The sequence below is a fragment of the Lissotriton helveticus genome, chromosome 1_1, assembly GCF_964261635.1.
Source record: "Lissotriton helveticus chromosome 1_1, aLisHel1.1, whole genome shotgun sequence".
Lineage (NCBI taxonomy): Eukaryota > Metazoa > Chordata > Amphibia > Caudata > Salamandridae > Lissotriton > Lissotriton helveticus.
This window is the reverse complement of record NC_136057.1, coordinates 146,429,182-146,441,396: the sequence shown is the minus strand read 5'-3', so window position 1 is coordinate 146,441,396 and position 12,215 is coordinate 146,429,182. Positions and strand designations below refer to the sequence as shown.

Genomic DNA, 12,215 nt, shown 5'->3' with positions numbered 1-12,215 from the left:
TCTTTGACACCGAACAATGGCTTGAGATATTTCTTTGTACTAATACCCATTGTTTGTCTTGTCTGAGGTAGGGAGATCCTCTACAAAATGCTGTTCCGTTGGCATCTTACCCCACACCACCTGCACATAATCAACCCTTCTTACTCTGACGCTTGCTGGCGTAGTTGCGAAGAAACATCCGCTATCACACACATCCTGTGGTCCTGCTCACATTTAGTTGATTTTTTGGATAATATCTTTTTTGCAATCTCGAAGATCCAGTGCCAGACTTCAGATAGACTCCCTGAATTGGCCTTAGTTGGCAGACCATTGGCAGGGCTATACCAACTCCACTCTATCATGGGTACAAGGATATTCCTTCTCCTCCTGACAGCCAAAAACACCATTCTCTCTCAATGTGGAGAACCAACAAAGCCAACCTATGCACTTGTGGTTAGATAAACTTTGGCAGCTATTAGGTCATGAGAAAGTAGCGTACGATCTTTACGACAAAAGTCAGTTTTTAGGTCTAGGCTAGACAGCGCATGTGCTGTCTCAAAGAGATGTGTTGTGTTTAATCTGTGAGCTTCAGCCCTCCCACAGGCTTCCCATTACCTCGCTCCATCAGCTGTATCATATTCTTTGTCACCTTTTGTCCATGGCATGGATGGTCATGCCTCTTCTTGTGTGTAGCCCTCCCCCAGAGCATGGGCATAGTGCTTGTAAACATCCACTGCTCCCGTTTTTAGGACCATTTTAGGACTTACTTTTTTCTTTGCTTTTCAGCACTCTACACAGCGCTCGTGCTTTTACCAGGTCCGTCTCCTCCCACCGCCCTCACCCCCCCAAACACCGTTCCAAATGTACAGTGTGCTTTACTGCTGCTCTCTTGACTTGCTCTTTTTATGTACAATTGAGCACGTTACTGGAATGTTGCTTCCGTGATTTCCAGTTGGTTGCTTTCCCGTTCCAAATGTACTGCGCAGATTACTACTCCCTTGACTTGCTCGCCCTCATTAATAATAGCTGCCCATCATGTGAGCGGACCATGACGCGCTGCTCCTCTGCAATACGAGTCAGATATCAATGCACGCTCTTTAAGTCTGATTTATGACCAAGGTACGATCACATCAACAATTTAAACTTCCACCAAGGATTACAAAACTACATGTTTTGTTGATGTGATTTTTTATAAGTATGTGGAGTGAAAAGCTTGCCTCCTAGTTTGTTAAAAGCTTCCCTCTATGCTTCCTATTATAAGCACTGGGGTAGAATGTGGCGAAATTGCTTGATTGGCTGACTTTGAAGCTGAGGAACTGGGTTTGTGCCTTGGCTGCAGGCTCAACATCCTGTGAAACTGGGCAAACCCAGGCTTCTTTTACACTTGCAATGTGTTTGCTGCAGTCCACCGCCTTTATTTATTTACACCTGATGTGTGCCTTGGAAAAGCTTACCTTCTAATTTGGGGAAAGCTTTCCTCTTTACTGTTCCCTTATGCTTCCTTTTATAAACACCATGAGAAGATGTGGAATAACTCCTCGAGTGGCTGATTTAGATGCTGGGAACCTGGGTTCAAGTCAGCGTCAGCTCAACATCCTGTGATTCTGGGCCAATTAATTTCTCCATTCCTAAAAATGAATGGATGCAACTGGTGCGTATGTACAGTACTTCGATACCTAGTGCATTTTAAAATAGGCATGATCTTTTTATTTGCTGCAATGATTTTGCAAATAAAACATTATGCAACCGGTTCATTCACACGCTCACACCTAGAGCCATTCTACACGTCCACAGGCTCAGGCTTCATTCTTTCTTACTTCGCGTTCAGCCATTCTAAACAGCAGACGTGCTGCTATTAAGCATGGCTAAAATACATTAACATTGCCAACGCAATAGCTCCTGCTTTGCCAGTGCTTGTTTAGTGAACTAAGGAGTCCCGTTCTTGCACATCTGAATGAGGGATGCAGGTGCAAGACATGCCCACCATCTCTGAGAGCACTGGGACTGATCGACCCACCTTGCAATCTTTGATTGGGATCCTTTGTCATTCTAGAAACGAATGTATAATGATGAATCTTATGTTTAATGTGTGGGTGGTTCGGTGTAAGGGATGGGGACTTTGGGGGCGGGGGAGGGGAGGGAAGTTTAATATTGGTTATTGTGTTCACTGAAAGATGTTCTGGTTAACTTTTACAAATTGCTAAACGAATCGAAAAAAGCCATTAAAAAGTAATTTACTATGTTGGTCTCTACATGCATTTAAGTGATGAACTCTTTTATCCAGAAATTAGTTCAAGCAAAGATCTGAACTGGTCTGTGCACACCGAGCAGACTGGTGGATGGTGTGTAGGTCAGCTCCTCTCACCTGGACACAAGTTCGCTCCTCCCAGCAGGATGGAAAGACATGTTGATGGGCTTCCCATGATACAGACTGTGACCTCAGACAATGTGAATCCTAAAAACAGAAGACATCAGTTATTTTACAGCCATTACACGTTTAAGTCTCCTTTAATGTAGTACCTTGTGAAAGCATAAACATCTTTGGAAAACACCAGCTTCAGAAGTGTCTTAATGATGGCCCTCCATACACCTACATTCAAAGCTCTCGACCTGCACCTAACCCACTATCAAGCACTCGTCATCAGATAAGCTGGGGAGGAAGGTAGACAAGTAAATGAGACAAAAAAATTATAGAGGTCCTGATTCTGAGGAATTTCATTTCAGAAGAAAATGTTTGCAAGGATATATTTATGTGCTGTCCATGTTATTGGTAGGCCCTGTGTTGCTGTATATTCTGTTGCAAGTGCTGTAGTATTCGAAGTTGCTACATTGTTGGGGGTGTTGTCCATGGTGTGCTTATTGAGGTGCACCCATGGTGTTAGCTGTTGCATTAACTTTTTTATGGTAGCCATAAATCGCTCGACCATCCCATTGGCCTGAGGCCACAGAGGAGTGATCTTTTGGTGCTTGAAATTTAGGTGTGTTGCAAATTCCGCAAAAACTTGTCCATTGAATGGTGGTCCATTATCTGTCTTTATGGCGGTAGGGATTTCCCATGCGGCAAACGCTTCATTGATGACTGGTATGACAGTGGCATCTTTGGTAGACAAGAGTTGGTGGGCAATGGGGAATCAAGAGTACTCATCCATGATGACAATGATTTACTTTCCTGATTTCAGCAGACCAAAGAAATCAACAGCCACGTGGTGCCATACACCATCTGGAAGGTCTGACATCTGTAAGGGAGCCTGTGGTTCTTCTCGACCCACCAGCTGGCAGTGTGGGCAGTCTTGTAGTGTGGTCTCTACCATCTAGTCGAGAGAAGGGAACCAGACGTGTTCTCGCAGCGCCTTCTTCGTGGCTACCACTCCTTGGTGTCCTTCATGTGCCAGGTTGATAGTGCCTTGTCTCAACCGGTGAGGGATTACAATCCTCTTGTCTCTTAGTAACAGACCACTGTCGCTGATGGAGCGGTCATCTTTAACATGCTTGAATGCCATGAGTTCTTGTGTGTTGATAGCGTCATTTGTATTAGGTTCTTCCAGGTGTCTCCATGAATTGGTGCAGACACGGTGCCTTATGTTCTGTAGTGTGGCATCCTTTGCAGAGGCTTCTATGATTGCCTATAGTGGGACAGCAGGCGGACATGATTATTCAATGACGAAATGGAGATATTCTTCTGCTACCGAGGGCAGCGCTCGCGTCACTGCCTGGGGATGTCGTGATATGTAGTCTGCCGGGTTCTCCGCTTTCCCGGGTTTGTGAATGATGGTATATGTGTAGTCCTGCAGGTGGATCCCCCACCGTTCAATCCACGGAGGCATCTTCACCCGGGGGTTGCCGAAAATGGTCTTCAGAGCCTGGTGATCAGTGATAAGGGTAAAGTGCTTGCCATAGACGAAGAGGTGGAAGTGTTCACAGGCCCATACAACTTGCCAGGCTCTTTTTCCGGCTGGGAGCATGCTTTTTCTGTGACGGTGAGACTGCGACTGGCATATGCAACGATGTGGCATTGATCTTCTTCGTCATCATATTGTGCTAGAATGGCGCCTAGGCCAACAGGACTGGCGTCTATCATGATTTCCGTCTTCTGCTTGGGGTTGAAATATGCCATGTTAATGGCCGAGCTCACAGCAGCCTTAATTTCATTGAACGCTTGTTCGCACTTATCCGACCAGTGAAAACTCTGCCCTTGTCGTGTCAGTTCTCGTAGTGGGTAGCTGATTGTTGCATAATCCGGGATGTATCGGGCGCAGTAGCTAGCCATGCCTAGAAACGAGCGAACGTCTGTGGTGTTTACCACATAAATAATTGAATACAAAATATGAAGTTAAACGAGGTTTAATTTATTGAACCTCAGCCACGAACAGCGCTAGCTCAACTGCCAGGAATCCTCGAAGTACATTCTAAGCATCAGAATGCAATACACATCTAATTCTACATTCTACAGAGAACATAGGCATAATAAGCAGAATACATACAGCCTATCATTACACATCTCCCTTCTTAACAACAGTAGGATAAAACATGCAGCAAAATAAGGAAGAAAAAAACACAGACATCGAAACCTAAGAAAAACAGAGAAAGAGTTTATACATAATCACTCATGTAGGCAGGAGCCTTACGTATTCTTTGACTCCTTGCACGAACTCCAGGAGAATAGCTGGAACAAAGTGGAGGAACACAGTAAGGACCAGAAAAATGGTTAACAGTATCAAAACCTCCTTGTTCAGCACACTTGTATTTAACCACAACAACACGACTTTTGTTCCAAATTCTCCCATCATCTGTTTTAATAGCGTTCTTGAAAACTTTAGTAACAGATCTAACATTTGTGTACTTAGACCAAGATTTTCGTCCAACAGGTGCTTTTATTCTGACAAAATCACCTGTTTTGACTACTTGGAAATGAACAGATTTTTTTAATCAAAATACTTTTTCCTGCTGGCTTGTTTTTCCAACTCCCTCTCTCTCCATGGACCAATGCGGTTATCCACAAACCCTTTATTCAACTTCATCCAACCAGGACACCACTTAGTATTAGGAATTCTGCCTTTAAATAACTCAAATGGAGATTTACCGGTGGTGGAGTGAGGGGAACAACGATAGACATCTATCCTTTCTTTGAGGGATTCCTTCCAATTTAAACCATTAGCCCTTGCAAGCTGAATGCATTCTTTTAACGTTTTATTCACCCTCTCAACAGCACCATTGGTTTCAGGATGATACAAAGAAGATCTCTTATGAACAACACCACGATTATTCAAATAATCACCAAACACACCAGAACAAAATTGAGGACCATTGTCCGACAGTATACTATTGGGAAAGCTTTCCCTTTTGAAAATCTCATCCAAAAACTTAATAACAGAATCAGACGTTATATCACTAACCACACAAACTTCAATCCAACGGGAATACAAATCAATTACAACAATCAAATAAGGAGTGTCTGACACACCAGAAAGCGGCCCTAAGATATCAATGGCTATCTCATCCCACGGATGATTAGGTTAATTTTTACAAACCATGGGCATTTGTTTAGTCTTAAGAATTATATCGCTTGCGCAACACTCAACACACTCTCTTACCATTCTTTCTATCTCCAAATCCATTCCAGGCCACCAAAATTGTGTTCGTAACATCTCCTTAGTCTTCACAATACCCAAGTGACCACAGTGTGCATGCAACAACAATTTTTTTCTCAAGACAGAAGGAGGTATAAGTCTCACACCACGTGTCAACATACCATCAGTAATAGATAATTCTTCAGAGACAAGAGACCAAGGTTTCTCCAAACGTTTTTTTTCTCTCAACATACCCATAACCTTAACTAGAACCTCATCTCTTTCCAGTTCATTTTTCCACTCATTCTCCTCAACAACACCTTCCGTAATTTCACAGACATTGATAACTTCATTGTCCTCCTCAAACACATCCTCAATGAACATGTTATCTCTTTTCACCAATCTAGAGAAACAATCAGCAGATTTATTAGAAACACCAGGTATGTACTGTACCTCAAAGTCAAACTCCTGTAAAGAAATAATCCATCTCCTAATCCTAGACGAGATAGAATCCAAACCCTTCTTGCAAAAAACTTCTTTTAAAGGCTTGTGATCAGACATGACGAAGATCTTAGTACCCCAAATTAAATTTTAAACTTCCTCAAAGCCCAGAAAATCGCCAAAGACTCTTTCTCTATAACAGAGTAATTTAACTCTGGTCCTCTAAGACATCTTGAAGCACAAGCAATAAGGGAATCATTACCCTGTTTACTTTGAACTAAAACTGCCCCAAGACCTTTATCACTTGCATCGGTAAATAAATAAGTTGGAAATCCTGGAACAAAAGCATAAAGACATGGAGCTTTCTTTAATTCCTCTTTTATCTCTTCAAATTCTTTCTTACATTCATTTGACCATTCAAAAACCACACTCTTCGCAGTAAGTCTTCTCATGTTCTCAGTCTTGTCAGCAAAATGTATGATGAATTTCCCATAAAATTCCACCATACCAAGAAACGAAAGTAACTCCTCCTTATTTACTGGCTCAGCCATGTTGTCAATGGATTCAACTAACTCAGTTTTCGGAAAAACACCTTCACTCTTTATATAATGCCCAAGATAATTCACTTCTTCCAACCCAAACTTACACTTCTCTCTCTTAAGTGACAAACCAGCTTTACTCAATCTTTCTAATACTGCACATACACGATCATTATGCTGAGACATATCAGCTCCATAAATCAACAAATCATCTTGATAACACTTTACGCCATGCAGCCCTTTAAGAATACGTGCCATAATGCGTTGGAAAACTGAGGCAGCTGAAATCAGCCCAAAGGGCATTCTTTTAAATTTGAATGTGCCCATCGGAGTAATAAATGCAGTCAAGTCCTGGCACGACACATCTAACTCTACCTGGTGGTAAGAGGAAGCCAAGTCTAAGGTGGTAAAATACCTTGCACCTTCCAATGTTCCTACAATTTCATCAATATTTGGCAAAGGGAACCTGTCAACTATAACCTCTTTATTCAAGGCACGCACATATGCATAAGCGAATCTCGCCAGTGGGTTTCTTAGCTATTACAATGGGTGCCAACCATTCTGTGGCCTCTACAGGCTCAATAATTTGATTTTCAATAAGTTTATCAATTTCCTTCTGTACCTTTTCTTGTTCTCCTAAAGGAATTCTCCTCACTTTTGCTATAACAGGAACTGCATCTTTCTTTACTTTGATACAATGCTTGTAACCTTTCAAACATCCTAAGTTTTCGTTGAATACAAAAGGAAATTTATCTGCAAACATTGAAGACAAATCCTCCACCTTCTGTATCAGTACTTGAGGTGAAGCATTTGGATTAAGCTTAAGCCCTAGATCACGTTGATGTCTCCAACTAATCAGAGCATCTCCTTGTTTGGCTACGAAACCTTTCCAGGAATAATGCGACTTCCTAACTCAATGGTAGCCATAAAATAACCCAACAATTGGATAGGTTTATTCCCATATCCCAAAGGTAAAATGTCGCTTCTTAAGAGCTTAACATTTTTTCCAAAACTCTTGTGTAATAATGTTTCATCTATCATGGTAATTTGCTAACAAGAATCAAATTTAAACTCCATTAAAGCATAATCAACTTTTACCAAATGAGAAGGGTGTTCTAAATGGCCACCATTAATTTGAAAAGTCACAGTCTTTACCTGAGGTTGAGACCATCTTCTATTAAAACTCTCTCTTTTGTTAATTTTAGTTCTACAACATTTTGAAAAATGCCCCTTCTTACCACAACTATTGCACATAGACTTCAAAGCAGGACATATAGGAGAGTTCGCCAAATGACCTATATTTCCACATCTAAAACAGGAAAACTTGTTATTAACATTCGTAACATTAGAATTAGAGTTATTCAACGCAGAATCATTTTTGCCTATAGTTACTTTGTCTTCTTTTTTTACTTGACAAATTACTTCCTCAACTTTTAATTCACTTTTATTCTCTGAGTTCATCGCCTTTTCTTTTTCTCCTTTCAATTCATCTACACATTTAGTCATGTGCTCAACTTGTTTCGCAATAACTAAAACTTCTTCCAAAGGAGGTTCATCTTTTAACCACAGTTCTTTCCGTATACTGTCATGTGCACATTTTAAAACAAACTGGTCTCTTATTCTTTCTTCCAACGTTTGACCAAATTTACAAGAAGAGGCCAACTTCCTTAGCGCAGAAACATATTCCTCCACCGATTCATCTTTTTTTTGACCCCTCAAACCAAAATGGTATCTTTCCATAATAGTACTTAATCTGGGAAGATAATGCCTGTCCAATTGTTCAATTGCTATTTCATATTCATTTAAATTCCTTTGCTCAGATGCACTTAATTCTGGCAAGTGTTCTAATACATTTTGACCTTCGCCTCCCAAACAATGGAGTAATAGTGAATGTTTTCTTTCAGCATTTAAGTTCGTTCCGCACACTCTCGCATAGTTAGCAAATATTTTTTTCCATTTCTGCCATTTTACATTAGGCTCTCCTGGACTCGTTAGAAAAAATGCTGGCTGAGTTACATTTTGCATTTTCTTTTGTTTACTTTTTTATTTATACAAAAATGTTTTTTTTAACGCTTCTTCTCCTTAGATTTAAATAATTATATTAAAAAAAAATTCTTGAGATAACTTTTAAAATTATATTTCTATTGTCCTTGGTGGTTTTTATAATCCAGTCACAATGCATATAAAATGTTCCTCCAATGAGCTGTTTGTTTTTAGAATGTTATATTTAAACAAAAACAGTGGAAAGAAAACTCATGGTAATGCAGTGCTAATTTTATTCCCTTTCAGAACACTGACCAGGCAATTGTTGAGAATAGAATGTTGTCCTCTTATTTTTTTTTTTTTTACCCAAGTGTTGTGCGTCATAATGGTTTGCAAGAAAATGCTGGAGTAGGGCGTTCGGTCACAATGGTTGAGTTAAGCTGCAAACGTGGTGCGTCACTGACACGCACAGACTAATAACGCAGTTCTCGCTGAAACGCAGGCAGCTCTTGTTGAAACGCACACGCGAGTGAAGGAAACGTCACAGCCGCGCAAGGCGTTTGAAATCTTCTGAGTTTTAATTAAAGTCTTTTAAAACCCATTTTAAGGTCTCCCGCCACACTCCTCACCGTTTTGTTTTAGCTATTAAAGTCAAACGAAGAGTGATTTTACTGCCGCTGGGAAGACCTCGCTTCCGCCCAAATTAATCAGCCGCTGGAGGAGTGATGAGACGATAAACGAGCAGGCTTCGTGTTGAGGTAGGAAGGGTTCTCTTCCGATCGTCGCCAAATTAATGTGGTGTTTACCACATAAATAATTGAATACAAAATATGAAGTTAAACGAGGTTTAATTTATTGAACCTCAGCCACGAACAGCGCTAGCTCAACTGCCAGGAATCCTCGAAGTACATTCTAAGCATCAGAATGCAATACACATATAATTCTACATTCTACAGAGAACATAGGCATAATAAGCAGAATACATACAGCCTATCATTACAACGTCGCTGACATCTTGCGGTTGAGAGGTGTCGGATAATGCTGAAACTTTCTCAGGGTCTGGTCTCATGCCCTCCTTTGAGAAGATGTGTCCATAGAATTTGAGTGTCTGTTAGATTTGGGGGTCTCTGGTTGTGACAAGCAGGGACCCTCTCCTCTAGTCAAGACAAGGCGATAACCCCTGCTCACCCTCTAGGTTGCGTGGCGCGAGCAGTCAAGTCTTATTTAAGAGGCATTGTAAGTTAAGCAGTTGTGACAAAATACAGTAACCCAGTGACAACACTACAAATGGACACACACAGGTTTTTGTATAAAAAATAAGTAGACTTTATATAGAGTTACCACAAGACCATAAACTACAAAAATACACACTATGAATACTTTAAGATGGTAGATTAAGCTTAGTTCAGTTCAGTCAATGTACCTTAAGTTGCGTTGCGCTTCCACGACAAGCAATGTCGCAGCGTTGGGAAATGCAGCAAAGTTCAGGTGCAAAGAAATAAAGACGTGAAGATCTTCCAGATGCGGCACGCTTGTCTGGGATGCGAGAATTTCTCAGTTCGATGCGTGGACTGCAGTGGTGACACCCTTACGATGTGACGGCAATAGCTCTGGCGGCGACGCTCTTCTCCCACGATGCGTGAAGCTTCCCCTCGATGTGACAACTACAGCGGTGACATCCAAGATGCGACGGCAGAAGCTCCGACGGCGGCGCGCTTCTCGGGGGGTGCGAGGTGCGCTTGGTCGATGCGGTGCAGTGCGACAGTTCCAGCGGCGATACCCTCCATCTTCGGAGTTGCGACGGCAGGCACAGCGACACGCTCTGACCTCGTTGCGAGATTCTTCTCCTGATGCGGTGCAGTACGTCAGCTCCAGCGGTGACTCCCTCCTTCTTTGGAGTTGCGACGGCAGCAGCAGCGATGGCGACACGCTTCCTCTCCGTTGCAGCACGCTTCTCTCCGATGCGGTGCAGTGCGACAGTTCCAGCGGCGACATGCTCCTTTCTCCGGAGTTGCGAGGGCAGGCACAGCGGCACGCTGCTTCTTGTTGAGTTGCGCTTCCAGCTCCTTGCGACACACAGTTCCTCAGAAGGCCCAAAACAGCAGCAGGCACTTCCACAAGAACTCTGGGGAGCTGGGGGGTGAAGTCTGTTGTCCCTGAGACTTCAGTAGGAGGCAAGCTCTTTTCCAAGCTGTTGGAGATCCTTCACAAGTTGAAAGCAAAGTTACTCAAAGTTCCTTTCTCCTTCCTTTGGCAGTAAGGCAACCACTGCAGGCCAATCCCCCAAGCAGCACTTCAGCTTGGGAATAGTCTCTCCTCAGTTTCTTCATGTTCCTCTCCTCAGTCAAGGTTTCTTGTTGTTGAGAGTGATCTAATTTCATGGAATCAGGGTCCCAATCTTTATACCCCAAATCCTTTGTTCTCTAAGGGGAGAGGGGCCTTTGCCCAGTCCAAACCAGTTCCTGAGCACTCTGTTTACCAGACTTCTCTTCTCCTTTCACAGTGCAGGGCAGAAACATCAGACGCTCCCCAGGAGGTGGAGCCAGCATTGTGGAAGGCAAGTACAGTCCTGGAGCACTATGTTGACAGGACTCCTTCTCTTCTTTCAGTGTGCAGGGCGGAGACATCAGCCGCTCCCCAGGAGGTGGAGCCAGCATTGTGGAAGGCAGGCACAGCTCTATTCAGAGTCCAGGTGCACACCCCCCTCCCATCTAGATGTGGATCTCTCTATTCACCACTGGGTGACTCAGCCTGTCTCTTGGAATCCCCAGCCCTGTCACTTCATGAAACCAGACATAGGAATACACAACCTCGCAGAGGCAGGTTTGAAAGGTTAGGCAAGCAAATACCTACTTTCTAAAAGTGGTATTTACAAGCACAGAATATTAAAACCAACTTCACTAAAAAATATATTGTATTATTCTGAGTTCAGGCATACTTAACTCAAATTTCTACCACGTTCTCTGAGCCTGTTAGGATAAAATGTAACAATTCTAACAGCCCATTCTGGCCTATGGAGAACAGGTACCCTTGCAATAGTGAAAAACAAAAATGGCTGTAATTCACTATTAGGACATGCCACACACACCAGGGCTTGTCCAACCATATACTTACAATGCACCCTGCCCTTGGGCCTACCATAGGGGTGACTGGTATGAAGAAAAGGGAAGGTTTAGGGACTGGCAAGTGGGTGCACTTGCCCAGTCAGCATGACAGTACCAGACTGCACGCAGGCTCTGCAATGGCAGACCTTAGACACATTTTACAAGGCCGCTTCTGTGGGTGGCACAGCCAGTGCTGCAGGCCCACCAGCAGCATTTGGGTTACACGCCCTGGGCACACTCAGTGCACTAGACTAGGGTCTGACAGGTAAACCAAATAGCCAAACATGGAATCACCAATCAATACATTCATTTACAGTAGGGAGCACTTGCACTGTGGCACTGGACAGCAGTGGCACAGTGCCCAAAGCATCTAACACCAGCAAAAATACATGACGCAACAGCAAAAAATGGAAGGGAGACCCACACCAATGTGCTGGATTACTCCCCGGACAGCTTCCTGAAAAATCTTGGCTGCCAACGAGATCCCGAAGTTAAGGCTCTTGTATTGAAAAAGCCCTTGGTGTCCAGTGAACGTGGTGATATATCTTAATTTATCGTGCAGCTCCAGTTGGTGGTATCCCTTGTTGAGATCTAGTTTTGAA

General features: G+C 42.8%; 1 protein-coding gene across 1 annotated transcript in view; it reads right to left on the bottom strand.

Annotated features, from left to right (window-relative positions):
* LOC144759950 (carnosine synthase 1-like) overlaps positions 1–12,215 on the bottom strand; it is a 356,368-nt gene that overhangs the window by 225,007 nt on the left and 119,146 nt on the right. The window contains exon 3 of the mRNA XM_078646510.1: positions 2,345–2,434. Within this exon, the coding sequence (XP_078502636.1) occupies positions 2,345–2,434 (90 nt within the window). The remainder of the gene's footprint in view (positions 1–2,344; positions 2,435–12,215) is intronic.